A 17,599-nucleotide genomic window follows, 5' to 3' on the forward strand; every position below is an offset into this window, starting at 1 on the left:
CATGGCGTTCAGCAGAGAAGGACGTTTCCTCAGTGGAAACCTCACAGACTAAAGTTAGTTTGGTCATTGCTGCTATATCTGAAAGGCTGGAGCGAGCAGAAGGTCGGATGTAGAGATAGAGAGTGGTCACAGAGTGAGGAGTGCAAGACGCATTGAACTGGGGCAGACGACTCAACCGGCTGCTAACCGGAGTTGAGGAGCAGCTGACGAATATTTGAGGCACCTAGCTGCAGAAGTGGAAAGTGAACTGGCCACTAGCACCTATTCAAGATGAGGATAGTCCTCCGAGACTTGTCTTCACGAGATTCCAAAGGTTTCTGGAACGTGAATAATGGCAGAGAAACACAAGAATAATATATAAATAATGTGTCATAGCAGAAAAGTACCTCAGCAGTGTACTTCAGTACAGAACAGGAGGAAATGGTTCTGGTTACAGAACTCTGACAGAAATATGGTAAAATTATAACATTGCTGTAAACTTTGTAATGTCAAAACTTGGGCTGGTGTTCACATCCAAAAGTCAAAGTCAGTTTTATTTGTCACAAGCATACAGAAGACTTGAAATTGTGTTTCTCTTCTGTCTGACATAAAGTGATTGGTGCAAAAAAGTTAAAAGTTAAAAAATGCAACAACATATAGAACAATAGTTATATTATTAGTTATAGCAGCGGTCAGACAGAGTTTAGCAGCAGAGGACATGAGTCTAGATGTGGAAGTGCCAGGATTGTACTGGTGATTTTGCCTGTGCAAAGAAAGAACATTTCTATGCACATATATTAGTAACTGAGGCCACATGGGAGCTTCAAAATACCAGTTTCCTCAAGTGGTTAGTGAGAAACTCCTCCACAGAAGGATCTCTTCAACATTCCTGATGAAATGAGAACAAAAGTGTGGATGACCTGAAGGACAGTGGCCACTCGGTCCTTCTTTCTCTGTAGACATGTTGTGTGAGAGTCTCAGTTTGTTTTATCATGTTAGTCATGTTTTTCTAACCACTTCTTCTTTTCCAGTGATGACCAGTTGGAGGACTCAGACAGTGATGAGCATTCCCGATCAGAGTCAGTAACAGGTATGAAGACTTGAGTTTTAGTTGTTTGTATTTGGATGAATCATCAATCTGAAGCCACGTGGATCCGTCTCTTTATGTTCGGCTTCGCCCATCATTTGGTGTCCTCATCCCTCTTCGCTCTCCTCTGTTCCAGGCCAGCCGTCCCGGTGGGAAAGCATGGACGTGAGCCTGGGGCTGACGGCGCTGAGTGTTCTCCAGCAGCCGGAGAAGCTCCAGTGGGAGGTGGTGGCCAGCGTGCTGGAGGACACGGTCAAGGACCTGGAGGAGCTGGGAGCCAACCCCTCACTGACCCAAGCCAAGGCCCACAGCCAGGCCAAAGCAAAGGATAAGGCCTCTGACCAACACAACATTCCCTTCCCCTGCCTGCTGGCCGGCGGCCTGCTCAGCTACCGCTCGGCTTCAGGCGCCCCCGTGGCTGGACCCCCACCCACAACGCCAGCCAAAACACGCAGGACCACAGATGGTTCCCTAAGGACTCAGGGGCCTGAGCCCTTCCTGAATCCTCTACAGGACCAGGGCCCCATGGAGATAGAGGCCTGCAGCCCCCAGACTGCAGCCCAGGAGCAGGCCTTCTCGAACCTCGTAGGTTCCCAGCCGCCGAGCCCCTCTTCTCTGCCGGCCGTTCGCAGGACTATACCCGTGCTGCTGCTGTACAGCATCAGAGAGGTGGACGACAAGTCCTCGGGGCAGGTGTTTGCTCAGATGAACAACCTGATGAGCAAGGGGCTCCACGAGGAGGGCTTCACGGTGCCGCAGATCATCGAGATGGAGTTCGACACGCACGAGCAGCTTCTTCTTCAGGATCCTCCCATCACTTACATTCAGCAGTTTGCGGACGCAGCGACGAACCTGGCGGGGTTAGACGGCCACACGGACAAATGGAGCACGCTGGCCGCGGCGACCGCGTCCACCCCGCCTCGCCCGGGAGCTCTGGTGCAGTGCCTGAGGCTGCCGAAGCAGCTGGAGGAGGAGAGTCTCTACGTGGACTCCATCACGCCCTGCTGGGACGGCGTGCACCTCCTGGTCGGCCTGCAGCCGTGCGGCGCCGAGTCTCTGAGCTCTACGAACCAAGTGGAGGCGCTCAACAATCTCAACCGCCTGCACTCTGCGCTCTGCAGCCAGCGCAAAGGAGACCACTCGGTGGCCAATGGGGTGGAAGGCCACCACTCGGCGGGGTCACCGCCTCAGACGCCCCTCATTCTGCCCCCAGGAGACCACCAGCACCAGCAGCCGCAGCAGCAGAGGTCTCCAAGTGGTGGGAGTGGAGGCTATCTTGCACTCTACAAACTCAACTACTCCACCCGTATCGTCACCTTGGACGAGGAACCTGTCAAGGTGCAGCAGATCTGGGACCCTAATGACGCCATCACCTCTCTTATATTGCTTCCTCCAGATGTGCTTGATGGCAGGGAGGACGACAGCGAAGAGGCTCCTGAGGAGGCGCACCCCTGTGGGTCTAAAAAGGCCTCTTCTAGGTTTGGAATGGGCCCGGTAGGCTCTGGAACTGGGACTGCATGTGGAGCAGCCACAACCAGCAGCGCTACCGCCAGCGGGCCGTCCACCAGCAAAGAGTGCAAGCGGGCAGAGGTCACCGGCCTGGGCCACCTGGTGGTGACCACGCGGGCCGGGTTCCTCATGATACTGGACCTGTCCACGCTGGAGGTCTTGGCCAAGGTGGAGCCGCCCAAGAAGGACGGATCCCCAGAAGAGACGGACCCCTTTGTCTCGGTTACCTATTGCTCTGGGACGGACCGTCTCTGTGCCTGTACCAAAGGTGAGTGTTCACTTCCTCCACCTGTTCCCCCAGTGCTGTTAACTGGGATGGATGGATGCTTAAAACATTTTTTATGATTAGAATTTCTTTCAGAGGGTTGTGTGCATGTTTACTGTAATAGATTGATTGTTTTTAACTGGCAGGTGTTCAAATAAGTCATTTCCATTGACTCACTGGTGATGGTCTCTCTTGTAGTCTCCATTTTAAAGATTCATTTAAAGGATAGGGCTGGTGCTGTATTATGTTTCTTATTGTGTGTGTGTGTGTGTGTGTGTGTGACTCTCCTGGTGGGCAGGTGGCCATAGCCACTGCATCATAATCCTTGTAACTTTTTTTTTTAAATAGTTTGTGGAGAACAATGGAGCTTTGTGGCCCAGAGGAAGAAGATGTATCAGACTTTGATGCACACGATACTAAAGCAAAGTCTATTGTCTTTTCATGGGATTTGTTAACAACATGAAAACTAAACTATCGTCAGTATTATTCCTCAGTAGTGTGGCGTAAACCTTTGAAATCTCCAAAATGGACAAAAACGAATAGCCAATATATTGAATGATATTAATATGTCGGACGTAAAAATGTATGTACCGAATGTGTGTGTGTATACATATATTAGTATGTACTGTGTCAGCTGTACAATGGTCTTATGTCACAAAAAAACAACAACCTGATTTATTGTTAATGGGTTTGTGGGAAGAAGTATTCCATGTTATATTTACCACAATTATTGAATCTCAAAAGTCAATACGTGCATTTAGTTTAATGCACAATTATTAAACTCGATATCTGACTATTACTATATTTATTTAGATTTACTTTCTGGAGTTATGTTGGTATCAAACTGATCTGGCTCTGATTTTACTCATCTATCATTTAGCACTGCGATGTGAGTTGGTCATTTGGATTTCAATTTTAAAAAAAGAAGCTGAAAGGTAGACAAGTGAATGTGCTTTGAAGATAAATACAATGAGGTTAGCATTGAAATAGAAGTCAACAAATCAGTATTAATTTTGTCATTTCCCTTCCCCAAAGGTGGAGAACTTCATTTCCTTCAAATTGGAGGCGTGTGTGACGACATAGACGACGGAGACATGTTTATTGACGGCCCCCTTTCTAAAGGGGCCGAACTGTTGCTGGAGGGGGCGAAGCCCTCGTCCAACCCGTCCAGCCCGGGGATCTCAGGTAAACCACCTCAACGCACCACAAGAGTTGGGAATTATTCACGCGAGTAGATTGTCGAGCGAGTAAACTCAGCGCAGCATCACTGGCCTGTCTGTGACACTGTTAATCTGAAGTCCTACACTTGTCCCCCGACTGGCCTCTGTGCAGGAGTGGACCTCCTGGTGGACCAACCGCTGACCACGGACAGCCTGATGTCGCTCGTGGAGCTGACGCGCTTCGAGACACTGACGCCGCGCTTCTCGGCCACGGTGCCGCCGTGCTGGGTGGAGGTGCAGCAGGAGCAGCAGCAGCGCCGCCACCCGCAGCACCTTCACCAGCAGCACCACGGAGACGCCGCCCAGCACACCCGCACCTGGAAGCTTCAGAGCGACAGGTGTGTGACTCGGTGACGGCAACGCATTATGTCCGACGCCTACTTCTTTCACTATTTTACATGGTGCAGGGTTCTTGCGCTCATGGAGAACCTGGAAGAGTCATGGAAGTTTAAAATGGTTATTTCCAGGCCTGGAAAAGTCATGGAGAAAAATAATAAAACCCCAAAAGTTGAGTGAAAGTCATGTAAATGTGTTATATTCATGTGTTCATGACGTTCATTTACGCTGAGTTTGAAATAATGAATATGCTTTTAAAAGAGACTCAAAATATAAGCAGGCATACATACAGGCATCTATATAAATGTTTATTCTTTTAATCAAACTATTGTCTCATTCATTTGTGTCATTTAAGGTTTACTGTATGCTTTGTGTTCTCATTGTTAGTTTAAATACTACATTTACTCACTTTTTACTGTTTACACCCAGATTTCACTAAATGTTTGTCATGGACATTTGGTTAAAAGTCATGGAGAAGTCATGAAACCCATTGGTCAGAATGTGTTGAATCCTGATGATGACATCAACGCTGTAATGTAAAGACCATACAGTTCATTTAATTTTTGATGGTTGCTTTCTAGCTAGCAGCAAAAAGTAATTTAAAGAGATCATCATCTTGTGCCAGGAGTTTATCTACGTTGGTATAATAATATAATATTATAATATGACAATAGAGCAATTCTTTTCGTTCCCAAAATGTCCATTACTTCATTAGCAATTTTTTCCTAAAATGAAAACGTTTCACTTTCATACGTTTTGGAAATGTTTTTTAGCATCCAAGTCAAATCCCCAGTCAGCATTGGGGTATATGGCCTTAAAACTGTCCTGATGATGATGATGATGATGATGATGATGATGATGAGACGTGGAGGTCTGTCTCCTCATGAGTCTCCTCCAGTGTTTTAGTGGACTGTCTGACCCCCGTTGTCTTTGCAGCTCCAGCTGGGACGAGCATGTGTTTGAGCTGGTGCTGCCCAAGGCCTGCATGGTGGGCCATGTGGACTTCAAGTTCCTCCTGAACGCCAACATCGTCAACATTCCTCAGATCCAGGTCACCTTGCTGAAGAACAAAGCGCCCGGGCTGGTCAAAGTCAGCGGTGAGGACGCCGCTCTGAGATGCATGCGTTTTCAAACCTTTTCATTTCTGTCGCACGATTTGTTCTTTAGCGCCACAACGATGGCGGTTCAAGATGTTGTTTTTTAGTCTTTTTAATATCGGCTACTATGAGTTGTGGTGTTCTGAATGTGGATCCGCTGTCTGTGTCTGAACCGGGTCTCTCGTGCCTCAGAGACGGCCGTGGACCGACAGATCTCCTTCCCGCTCTCCAGCGTGCTGCATGCCAACGGGGAGAGGAACGGCCAGCCGCTGCTGCACGACTTCACCGAGGACATCCAGTTCATGGACATAGAGGAGACGTCAGGTGAGCGGCGCAGACACACTAGCTTGAGATGAGCTTTGCTCCATTTCAGATTCATGAACGAATATATATTCTTTATTTAGTGCATCACTACTACCAACATGACGTTGACCTTTATCATCGCTAAAACCAAGACAATCCAATATCTGAGGAACCTTGTCAATATGACGAGAGTTATTAACAAGAACGTCTTTCTGTTTGTGTTGAGTTTCTGATCCTGTTTGAGCTCCAAGATCTGTTATTGACCTCTTATCTCAAGGTAAACAGTGGAAAGTCAATGTTAACCTCTCCAGAATGTGTTCGTCCACGTATTTAAATGGACATGAAGCTTTGTCTGCCACTTGCTCCTTTTTCTATTGTTGAATTTATTAAATTAAAGGGATGGGAATGCATTCTGCTGAGTTGACGTTCACATGACAGGAACCAGAAGTTTATCCACACTCGGGTTTTCCCCGTCCTGTTTGGGACCAGCTTTTATTTGTCTGTGGTGACGACGGCCCTTTCTTTTTTTAGTATATTTTAGTTGAGATTTTGTACTATTTTTACATGCAATTTACAGAAAAAGCAACTGTTTGTATGTTAATTACTGTCATGATTGTGACAATCTCCACTAATCTATTAGGACCGAGGGCTGTCGTTCAACATTCATAAACACTTACAGGGTTGTTACGCTCATGGAAAACCTGGACGTCATGGCATTTTAAAATGGTTATTTCCAAAGTCCTTGAAAAAATGAATCCCAAAAGTGTAGTAAAAGTCATGTAAATGTGTTATATTCATGTGTTCATGACGTTCATTTACGCTGAGTTTGAAACAATGAATATGCTTTTAAAAGAAAGACTCAAAATATAAGCAGGCATACATACAGGCATCTATATAAATGTTTATTCTTTTAATCAAACTATTGTCTCATTCATTTGAGTCATTTAAGGTTTACTGTATGCTTTGTGTTCTCATTGTTAGTTTAAATACATTTACTCACTTTTTACTGTTTACACCCAGATTTCACTAAATGTTTGTCATGGACATTTGGTTTAAAGTCATGAACCCTTTGGTCAGAATGTGTTGAACCTGCTTGACTGTTTATGGTCATGAGTAACGGCTCATGTGTTTGCTGTAGGCTCCATGCTGTGTCCGTTCTTAGAGGACCACAAGGAGGACGTCCTGTGTGGCCCGGTGTGGCTGGCCAGTGGGCTGGACCTCTCTGGCCACGCCGGCATGCTCAGCCTCACCAGCCCCAAGCTGGTCAAAGGTAACGGCCGTCACATGACCCGCTTCTGACCCCTGACCTCACACTGAAGAGGTTTGTGCTCAGATGTTGAGAATCTGTCCCGTCCCTCCACTGCAGGCATGGCAGGAGGAAAGTACCGGTCCTTCCTGGTCCACATCAAAGCCGTGAGCGACCGGGCCATGGAGGACAGCCCCCGGCCCGTGGTGAGGATGCCCAGCGCCAAGCCTCAGGGAACCAAAGCCCACTCGCTGTCCACCCTGCTGCAGCGGGCTCAGGCCTCCAAGGTACCGACTCACAGCCTCTCGTCTCTTTATACACCTGGCTTGATTTTTGTTCCTGTCTGGTTTCAAACACACACATTGAAGCAGTTTTCTTCTGGAGTGTTTGGATCAAGTGTGCAGTCCTGGTTCAGTTCAAATAAATATTCATAAATTAACCTAAAGTTAGTGTTCGGCTTTTGATGATTTTAATAAAAGCAAGCCAGTATCTTACGATGTACTTTTTGTGCAGTCTGTAGTCGTCAACAGTATTTCCTGAACTGAGGATTATTACAGTTTTATAATAATATAATAACTTTATTTATATAGTGCCTTTTTAAAAACAAAGTTATCAAAGCATAGTCATACATAACTTAAATACCGTTGAACAAAAAGGACCATAAAGGCAATGAATACAACCAAACTAATGGAGTAGAAAGCAAACAAATAAATAAATAAAATATACCAACAAAACCAGGGGAACAAAAGAACTTCATGATAGATCATAACAGGACGACATCACTTAAAAGCAATTCTATAAAATGTGATTTGACCTCTTAAGCCCCATATTTACTTGAGACAGACTTAACCCTTAAGTTATTTTAGCACAACTTATTTAACATGAGGGACTACAGCAAACAAAAACAGTTCCAGCATACGGGACCTGACTATTGTTTTAGAAATATTTAGAAATATTGTGAACCTTTCCTCAGTAGTTTCCCGCTGCAAAGCAATGCATAAGACATTATACATATTTAATGAGATGCATTTCAAACTGTCAAAATATCCAAAGTCATGATTATCATAATGGCATTGTTTAATGAACTGAGTGATCAGTAATGAGTGCCTTCAGGGGAAGCCATTAAAACAAGATGAATGATTAGTCCACCATCGATGCACAGTCACATTCATTTATTGTGTGTGTGTGTGTGTGTGTGTGTGTGTGTGTGTGTGTGTGTGTGTGTGTGTGTGCAGGACAAGGTGTCTGCAGTGAACAACAGCTCAACACCCTTGAAGAAAGTGGAGAACCTGCGCGGCTGCGACCTGCTGCAGGAGGTTTCCGTCACAATCAGAAGGTTCAAGAAGACCTCGATGCCCAAAGAAAGGTCAGATCACCGTAGAGGGACGTCAGCTTCTGTTGTGTAATCATAATGTTGTCGTCATGAAGAGGAAAACAATAGTTAATAACACACGTGCAGTCAGAGGATGATGACGCTACTGCACATATTGCAAAGGTTAACGGTCTTTTGTGGCTGTGTGTTCCTCAGGGTCCAACGCTGTGCCATGCTGCAGTTCCCAGACTTCCACGAGAAGCTGCTGGACGCTCTGTGCCGGCGGACAGACGTGAGCCCGGCCAGCGAGCACGGCCAGAGCCTCACGCTGGACATCCTGTGCTGGCTGGCCGGAGTCTTCTCCAACGGACCCTGCAGGTGGGATAAGAGCAAATATGTCACCTGGGCCACGCTTTGCTTCCACTTAAACAAACAAGTAGAATATCCTTTGTCTCTTTTTGTAGTGTCAGAGAAGGGAAGGAGGGCCTGCTAGCCAAAACCCGGACGCGGCTAACGGATATCGTGCGGATGTGTTTCTTCGAGGCGGGCCGCAGCATAGCGCACAAGTGTGCTCGCTTTCTGGCACTTTGCATCAGGTGAGGAGCGCGGTGGAGTTGAGTGATGATGCGTCACCACAGTATGAAGTACAGTGGTTACACTGGCTTCTGGCTATCAGTAACGCTCCGTATTTATACTGAGTAACCGCGTTGAAAATGCATTAAACGCACCTTTTCAAAAAGGAAACGTGACAACCAATTAATTAATACAGTTCAATCTGGAGAGAATTGCAAAATAGTTCACTTCTGGAAAAGTTCCAGGTTTTGAAAATGCCAAACCCACCCCAAGTGTTAGTTTTTACATGGCACGTCCCAGTAACTCCCAACAGACGTGAGCGGAGGCTACAGTTCATATGGACAATGCATTAAAACACACTGGCTGAATATTCACTATGAGAATATATCCGCTGTATATTGAAGCTTACTTCCTTGCAGAACACTTATCCGAACTCGCTGTTGCAGCTGTTCCCCTCAGAGTACCTGCACTGGGGTTTGTTCAGTTCCTGACAGGTTCAGGAGAACACTGGAGAGAAAAGCAGAACCCTTGATAATGACTCCGCCTTATGTTACGGATGGTTGCGTTCCCGTTGTCGAAAAGGCCCGTATGATGAAGTGCATGTATTTCTATTTGTATGTATATTTTGTGTTTTTAAATGGCGATAATATTGATCATGCTGTTGTATTTCTGGCTGCAGCAACGGGAAAGGGGAGCCAAGTCAACAGGGTTTTGGCGTGAGTCTTCTGAAGGCCATGCTGGACAATATGATCTACTTGCCCGCAGCAGCAACAGGTGGTAAGTAACTGAACGACTCCACGGAACAACACGTCGTCTCTCGATGGTTACACTAGATGTGAGAAGCCTATCCTCACCGTGACCGTCTCCCGATAGTTTGTCGAGTCGAGGGTAACCATCCAGACGCTCCAGCACTCTTTCACACCTCTCCCTCTGCCGACAGGCTCGGTGTTCTGGTATTTCGTGCTGCTGAACTACGTGAAGGAAGAGGACCTGGCGGGCTGCAGCACCTCCTGCGCCTCTCTGCTCACCACCATCTCTCGACAGCTGCAGGACCGCCTCACCCCGCTGGAGGCCCTGCTGCAGACCAGGTACGCTACTGTGATGCACAATACCATTTCATTGTATTACTTATTATTGGAGGACACAGTGTCCTTACTTCCTTGATGTTTCTACCTAAACACAAGCGTCTCCTCTCCTCTCTCCTGTCCTCTTCCTTCCAGGTACGGCCTGTACAGCTCTCCCTTTGACCCGGTGCTCTTTGACCTGGAGGTCAGCGGCTCCTCCTGTAAGAATGCCTTCAACAGCAGCATCGGAGTCCAGTCGGATGAGATTGACCTCTCTGACATCCTGTCAGGTACTTCCTATCCAGTCGTCCTGCTCACTGCGTGTAGACGGTGCAGAGCCACCACGTATTTAAGATAACATTCTCAAGGGCAGCAAAGGTGTTGCGTAATGTGCAAAGACAAAAGCTGCTGTTGAGGGTGAGAAAAAAGGCATTTAGGGCGGACCTCAAATGTGCTGCTTTGATGACCCGAGTCTGTGCTGCGGACTAGCCGAGAGGTTAAAGCTCTGAGGTGGATGTACACGGCAACAAGGCTGGCTGGCAGAGCTAACTGGTTTTAACCGGCTCGCTGTGGACTGATGATTATCATGATTATCATGATTATGATTATCAGTCATCGAGTGCAGACGATGTGACGCTAAAATGTGATGTAAGATTACTTTAAAAATGATTTTTAACGGCTCCAGTTCCTTCACTGTTAACCAGATATGGATGTAAACACTCAATTAAACCTCCAAGTCAGCACTTTTATGATATTACAAAGAGCAATTAATCAAATCTACTTCATGTGCAAGCATACTATAAAATGAAGGCACATTTTTTAAGGGAGACTTGTGATGGTTTCTTGAGTGTTGTTTTGTGTCCTGTAGGAAATGGAAAGGTGAGCAGCTGTGCAGCAGCAGAAGGCAGCTTCACCGCATTGACGGGCCTCCTGGAGGTCGAGCCTCTGCACTTCACCTGCATCTCCACCAGCGACGGCACGCGGGTGGAGCGGGACGACGCCAGCATGTTCACTGGTAAACGCCGCCTCTCTTTCGCTCCACTTGTCCCGGCCTCGTGACGGGTCTCTGCCTGAACCTCGACTCTTTTTCCCCCCCCCCAGTGAGCACATTCGGCGTGACGCCCGCGGTGGGCGGCCTGTCCACCGGGTCGGTCGGCGAGGCGTCCACGGCGCTGAGCTCGGCGGCTCAGGTGGCGCTCCAATCGCTGTCCCACGCCATGGTGTCTGCGGAGCAGCAGCTGCAGGTGCTGCAGGAGAAGCAGCAGCAGCTGCTGAAGCTGCAGCAGCAGGTGACCAAGACACACACACACACGCTTGTGTTTAGAAAAGCATTAGTGGCAAATACAAAGTCAACCTAAATAAATATTCTTTTGACTCTGGGGAGTTAGGGTTCTTACGGTCATGGACAACCTGGAAAATAAAATCCCCAAAGTTTAGTAAAAGTCATGTAAATGTGTTATATTCATGTGTTCATGACGTTCATTTACGCTGAGTTTGAAATAATGAATATGCTTTTAAAAGAAAGACTCAAAATATAAGCAGGCATACATACAGGCATCTATATACATGTTTATTCTTTTAATCAAACTATTGTCTCATTCATTTGTGTCATTTAAAGTTTACTGTATGCTTTGTGTTCTCATTGTTAGTTTAAATACTACATTTACTCACTTTTTACTGTTTACACCCAGATTTCACTAAATGTTTGTCATGGACATTTGGTTTAAAGTCATGGAAAACATTGGTCAGAATGTGTCTGAACCCTGTATAGTAGTACTCCGTCTCCAATGCATGCAACCAACACAATATCTTGTCATGGATTTTCATTTTATCTCAAATGTTCTCTGGCCTCTTTGGGGACATGAGATGTTCGATTGAGAGACGTGGAGAAAAAAGAAACGGAAAAGATTTCTCTGAATCACACATGACCCCCCACTAAGTTAAATACCCAACATGTGAATAGGAAAGAGAGAAACATGCTTTGATTTAATGTATGAAATGGTTGCAAATGTCATTGGAAAAACCATCTTCCCAACTAGACCTGCAACATGTCATTACACACTTCTGGTATCAAGGTGTAGAGTTTCTCTCTGCATGTTCTCGTGCCGTTTCATTCCAGTCAAGTGTTTTCAGTGATCCCTCTTGTCTGTGCTGGGAACAGAAGGCCAAGCTCGAGGCCAAGCTGCACCAGACCACCTCTGCAGCAGCCACCGCCTCCGGTCTGGGGCCCATCCACAACTCCGTGCCTTCCAACTCCAACTCAGCTCCGGGCTTCTTCATCCACCCGTCTGACGTCATCCCCCCGACGCCCAAAACCACGCCGCTCTTCATGACCCCTCCTCTCACGCCGCCAAACGAGGCCGTGTCGGCGGCCTTCAGCGCCGAGCTGGCACACCTGTTCCCCGGATCCATGATGGACCCCGGGCCCGTCAACCTGGCGGCGCACAAGAACTCCCAGAAGGCCAAGCCGGTTAGTTCCACGCGGCGATGTGCTATGTTACAAGGTCATGGGAAACCTGGAAAAGTGTTATATTCATGTGTTCAGCAGGCATACATACAAGCATCTATAAACATGTTTATTCTTTTAATCAAACTATTGCCTCATTCATTTGTGTCATTTAAGGTTTACTGTATGCTTTGTGTTCTCATTGTTAGTTTAAATACTACATTTACTCACTTTTTACTGTTTACACCCAGATTCACTAAATGTTTGTCATGACATTTGGTTTAAAGTCCTGGAGAAGTCATGAAACCCATTGGTCAGGATGTGTCTGAACCCTGTATGTCAGTTAATGACAGCTGGCTCTTCTCGAATACAGGACTGGGTACTTTTTTTAACACCAACCAACAACTCTCGGTGCCAAAAATTGGCTCCAAATGTCTGGCTTTATTAATTATTTCCCTAACTTTCTGATTTATATCAATATTAAGACCTTTTAGTGGAGCGGCTATAGAGCGGTTCAGATTAACGGGGAACAAGATGTGGGTGGTTTGGCAGTACTTTGGCCTCTTAAAGGCCCGTTTGGTCTTTCTGTTGTCGAGGAGGAGTCTTGTACAAAACATTTTCAGTTTATATTTCTGAAAGCAAGCATCTCTACTAGATGAATGTTAATCAGCACACAGCCTGTGTAACGTGCCGTGTGAATAAGAGTTCGTAAAATTGCTCCCAAGCCAAGTAGTCAGTGCACTAAATCAAGAAATATTTCAAGTTTCTTTTTTAATTGTGGAATAATGGACTCTTTTCCCCGCAGAGCCACATGGGCAGTGGTCTGGCGTTGGCCATTTCCCAGGCGTCTCACTTCCTGCAGCCTCCGCCACACCAGTCCATCATTATAGAGCGGATGCACTCTGGTATGTGATGTTCTTATGATGCATACATATCTACCACCTAACTGCTGTTCATTTAGATTTGTACATACTGAAAATGTACTGTATTTGTAAAGTTAAAATACAGTTATCCTTTATAGTAATATGGCAATATAGAATATAAAGCATCATTTAAAAACCTTGAAAAACGAATTAAAATGTTTACGACGTGAACTTCCTGCTTCCCTCTGCGTTCCTCCCAGGAGCTCGTCGCTTCGTCACGCTAGACTTCGGCCGTCCCGTCCTGCTGACCGACGCTCTGATCCCGACCTGCGGCGACCTGGCCTCCCTGTCCATCGACATCTGGACGCTGGGCGAGGAGGTGGACGGGCGCCGGCTGGTGGTGGCCACCGACATCAGCACCCACTCGCTCATCCTGCACGACCTGCTGCCGCCGCCCGTCTGCAGGTTCATGAAGGTCTGTGTTTAGCTCTCAGGGTTCTTACGTCATTTAGGCACACGTGTATGTTTACCTAAACTTCACATACTTACACATGCATACTTTGCATTTTGCACTTCTCTATTGTTTACTTTATTTCCTAAATAATACTCTCTGCGCTCTACATATCTTTCATCCCTGCTATTTTAATTTTAATTACATTTTTTTTGCTATTTTATTTTGGTATATGTCGATTTTATGCTCTGACAACAGATTTCCCCTTGGGAATTACTAAAGTATATATTCATTCATTCATTCATGGAAAACCTGGAACAGTCATGAATTATAAAATGTTTATTTCCAGGCCTGGAAAAGTCCTGGAAGAAAAAAAAAGTGTAGTAAAAGTCATGTAAATGTGTTATATTCATGTGTTCATGTCGTTCATTTACGCTGAGTTTGAAATAATGAATATGCTTTTAAAAGAAAGACTCAGAATATAAGCAGGCATACATACAGGCATCTATATAAATGTTTATTCTTTTAATCAAACTATTGTCTCATTCATTTGTGTCATTTAAGGTTTACTGTATGCTTTGTGTTCTCATTGTTAGTTTAAATACTACATTTACTCACTTTTTACTGTTTACACCCAGATTTCACTAAATGTTTGTCATGACATTTGGTTTAAAGTCATGAAACCCACTGGTCAGAATGAGTCTGAACCCTGATGTTTGGATAGCCGCTGGATGACTGAGCTGAAGTGTTGACCATCAGGATCTAGTTGTTCACATCAGTGACTCATTGTCCTCGTTTGCTTCCCACACTCCTCAGATCACCGTGATTGGCCGCTACGGCAGCACCAATGCCCGGGCGAAGATCCCGCTGGGCTTCTACTACGGCCACACTTACATCCTGCCCTGGGAGAGCGAGCTCAAGCTGATGCACGATCCTCTGAGAGGAGAGAGCGAGGCGGCCAGTCAGCCCGACGTGGATCAGCACCTGGCGATGATGGTGGCGCTGCAGGAGGACATCCAGTGCCGGTAAGACTGCAGCGCCTTGTTATTCCAACTGCAATCCCACTTGGTTGGGTTTGACGGACTTTTCCTGTATTTCAGTGTTCCTTCATTCAACCTTTTTTTTTGAGCCGTGGCACATTTTCTACAGTAAAAAAAATCCCAACAACCAAAAGAAATGTCACATTGTAGCATAACAGAGCATGTATGGTAGGTAAGTATTGCGCTACCTACTGGCATGGAAGAGTATTTCATTACTCGTCCAGCCACTATGTTGCAGCTCAGACGCTCAACAAATTGTTTGCGGCAAATAAATAATATTTTTGGGGACCGATTAAGTGAAATTGGATTTTTTCCCACGGCACACTGGTTGAAAATCACTGCTGTAATTGACCCGGAAACTCTTCAGTCACTTTTTCTTAATCATTAGTGAAAAGATAATCGTCATCTTTTTACTTTATGCGTCTTTTGGATCTGCTTAAAATTTAAAATCTGCATGCTACAGAACCAATCATAAGCAAATTAATGTTTATTAATGAAAAGCACATCAAAGGCTCTCATTACTTTCTGACTTCTACTACCGTCTGTGGCTTTTAGTCCCGAGTCCATTGGTTTCTATTGAAGACACACATCTATAAATACAGCTCACGAATGTGAAGTTAAATTAGCTCCCTTTGCATTTTCAGAGTTGTTTTGATTCACACTGGCTTCTCATGTTCTTGTTTAGATATAATCTAGCTTGCCATCGGCTGGAGACCCTCCTGCAGAACATCGACCTGCCGCCTCTCAACAGCGCCAACAACGCCCAGTACTTCTTACGAAAGCCAGACAAGGTGGTGGAGGAGGACCAGCGTGTGTTCTCAGCCTACCAGGACTGCATCCAGCTGCAGCTGCAACTCAACCTGGCTCACCACGCCGTGCAGCGGCTGCGTGTGTCGCTGGGCGCCAGCCGCAAGGCGCTGCCCGCAGCCCGGGCCCCGGAGGTGCAGGAGCTGGTGCACAACTCCTCCACGGAGCAGCTGAGGACCATCATCCGCTACCTGCTGGACACGCTGCTCAGCCTGCTGCACTCCAACAACGGTGAATACTGGCCACCGCTGGGTCTGCTTCTCCATCAAGTGTTGTACTACGATGGCAGGGCTACGCTACGCTCACACCAAAAGTGCTGGAAATTTCCACAAAGCTTTACTCGCGCGAGTATACCGTAAAAGTCGGATTACAAGCCGCGTCTACGTTCGGTGGGTGTCCCCGCTGTAGCGAGCTAGTGCTGCTGCTAGCTAGCGCTGCTGCTAGCTCCCCGCTGCTGCTGCTACTGCCCGCATCCCCTCTGCCCGAGTCGGGTGTCGAGCCGGGGCTGGTCCCGCTACCTCCGGTGGTTGTCGGGGAACTAGCGGGAGCTAGCAGGAGCGCTAACAGGAGCACTAGCTGGCTACAGCGGGGAGCTAGCGGGGACACCGACCGGAGGTAGTAGCGGCTTGTAACCCGACTTTTATGCTATGTGGTTTATTTGCTTCATTAGCGCCGGAAAAGGGGCGTGGCTTATCTTCAGAATCAGCTTTATTAGCCATGTGTGTTTACACATGCATTTAATTTGACTCCGGTTACACATTGCTCTTACATACACAATACACAATAAACAAGATAAATATAAAAAAGACATTAACGACAACAGTAGTCAATCTAATGCCCCTCTTCTATATACGACCACCTTTGTACATACTCCGCCGTATGTATAGTGTTTTCATATTTTATAGTTTTTCTCTTTCCAGTTATAGTGCGTTTCTTATTTCCTTTTCCAAAACTGTTGACTCAGAGCCCTGCACAAACAATCCCAATGAGTCTGGACTGTTGGTCTCGACGCAAATGGCCAAATAATAACCTTGAACCTTGAAAAGTGCAAAGTAGTGCAAATGGAGGAGTCTGATTAATTGTTCGTTCCTTATCTCCATGAAAACAGTTACGTTTCCTACTTGTGTAAATTCCACAAACGTGGGAACATCGAACTCCCTGGTGTCTGGGTTCATAATATTATCCAGCGTCTCTCTTGGTGTGAACGCAGCTTTACACATGTTGGATATTTCCCCAGCGTGTGACCAGTGGCAGACACACGGCCTCCTGCCTAACGCTGCTCATTCCTGTATTCCCAGGCCACTCGGTGCCCTCGGTGCTGCAGAGTACCTTCCATGCCCAGGCCTGTGAGGAGCTCTTCAAACACCTCTGCATCAGCGGGACGCCTAAGATCCGCCTCCACGCCGGCCTGCTGCTGGTGCAGCTGTGTGGAGGCGAGCGCTGGTGGGGCCAGTTCCTCTCCAACGTGCTGCAGGAGCTCTACAACTCTGAACAGCTGCTCATCTTCCCTCAGGACCGGTAGGACACCTGGTTCCACTCAGTTACCACACGTTGTGTTCCAGTTCCTCCCACTGCGGCATTTATGGAAAAGGGACGGGGCATTTCATGCTTTTATCAGATAACAATAATTAAGGCTGTCTCGTATACTGAATTCACAAGAATATCATCTTTTGTTTTTGTAAGAAAGTAGGGCTGGGCACGTTAACGTATCCGGCAATGATTTTATCATGCATGCGTTAACAGCATGTTTCTTCTTGCGGTGGCGGGCGCTAACGGCAGTACGTTTCATCTCGTTTCCTCCAGGGTGTTCATGCTCCTGTCCTGCATCGGCCAAAGATCCCTGAGTAACAGTGGTGTGCTGGAGGGCCTCCTGAACCTGCTGGACAGCCTGCTGTCTCCTCTGCAGCCGCCTGTAGCTGCAGCGCAGCGCAGGACTGAAGGTAAAGCCGGCGGCACTGTGGCACGGAGACCACCTCCAGTTTATAAATAATACATTCATGA

The 17,599-nt window shown here is 46.6% G+C and overlaps 1 protein-coding gene across 2 annotated transcripts in view; it reads left to right on the top strand.

Moving 5' to 3' along the window:
* The window catches only part of birc6 (baculoviral IAP repeat containing 6), a gene marked incomplete at its 5' end in the record, with an annotated part of 111,414 nt that overhangs the window by 11,132 nt on the left and 82,683 nt on the right, over positions 1-17,599 (top strand). For both annotated transcript variants that reach the window (XM_079230203.1, XM_079230204.1), the window contains 23 exons: positions 1,011-1,069; positions 1,203-2,843; positions 3,876-4,025; positions 4,173-4,398; positions 5,333-5,493; positions 5,686-5,817; positions 6,935-7,066; positions 7,163-7,329; positions 8,278-8,408; positions 8,571-8,732; positions 8,819-8,950; positions 9,607-9,704; positions 9,868-10,015; positions 10,148-10,281; positions 10,860-11,006; positions 11,093-11,280; positions 12,153-12,461; positions 13,243-13,342; positions 13,561-13,775; positions 14,568-14,776; positions 15,477-15,829; positions 16,897-17,116; positions 17,402-17,538. In XM_079230203.1, coding sequence (XP_079086329.1) covers positions 1,011-1,069; positions 1,203-2,843; positions 3,876-4,025; positions 4,173-4,398; positions 5,333-5,493; positions 5,686-5,817; positions 6,935-7,066; positions 7,163-7,329; positions 8,278-8,408; positions 8,571-8,732; positions 8,819-8,950; positions 9,607-9,704; positions 9,868-10,015; positions 10,148-10,281; positions 10,860-11,006; positions 11,093-11,280; positions 12,153-12,461; positions 13,243-13,342; positions 13,561-13,775; positions 14,568-14,776; positions 15,477-15,829; positions 16,897-17,116; positions 17,402-17,538 — 5,351 coding nt within the window. The remainder of the gene's footprint in view (positions 1-1,010; positions 1,070-1,202; positions 2,844-3,875; positions 4,026-4,172; positions 4,399-5,332; positions 5,494-5,685; positions 5,818-6,934; positions 7,067-7,162; positions 7,330-8,277; positions 8,409-8,570; positions 8,733-8,818; positions 8,951-9,606; positions 9,705-9,867; positions 10,016-10,147; positions 10,282-10,859; positions 11,007-11,092; positions 11,281-12,152; positions 12,462-13,242; positions 13,343-13,560; positions 13,776-14,567; positions 14,777-15,476; positions 15,830-16,896; positions 17,117-17,401; positions 17,539-17,599) is intronic.

Source organism: Taurulus bubalis, assembly GCF_910589615.1.
Source record: "Taurulus bubalis genome assembly, chromosome: 14".
Lineage (NCBI taxonomy): Eukaryota > Metazoa > Chordata > Actinopteri > Perciformes > Cottidae > Taurulus > Taurulus bubalis.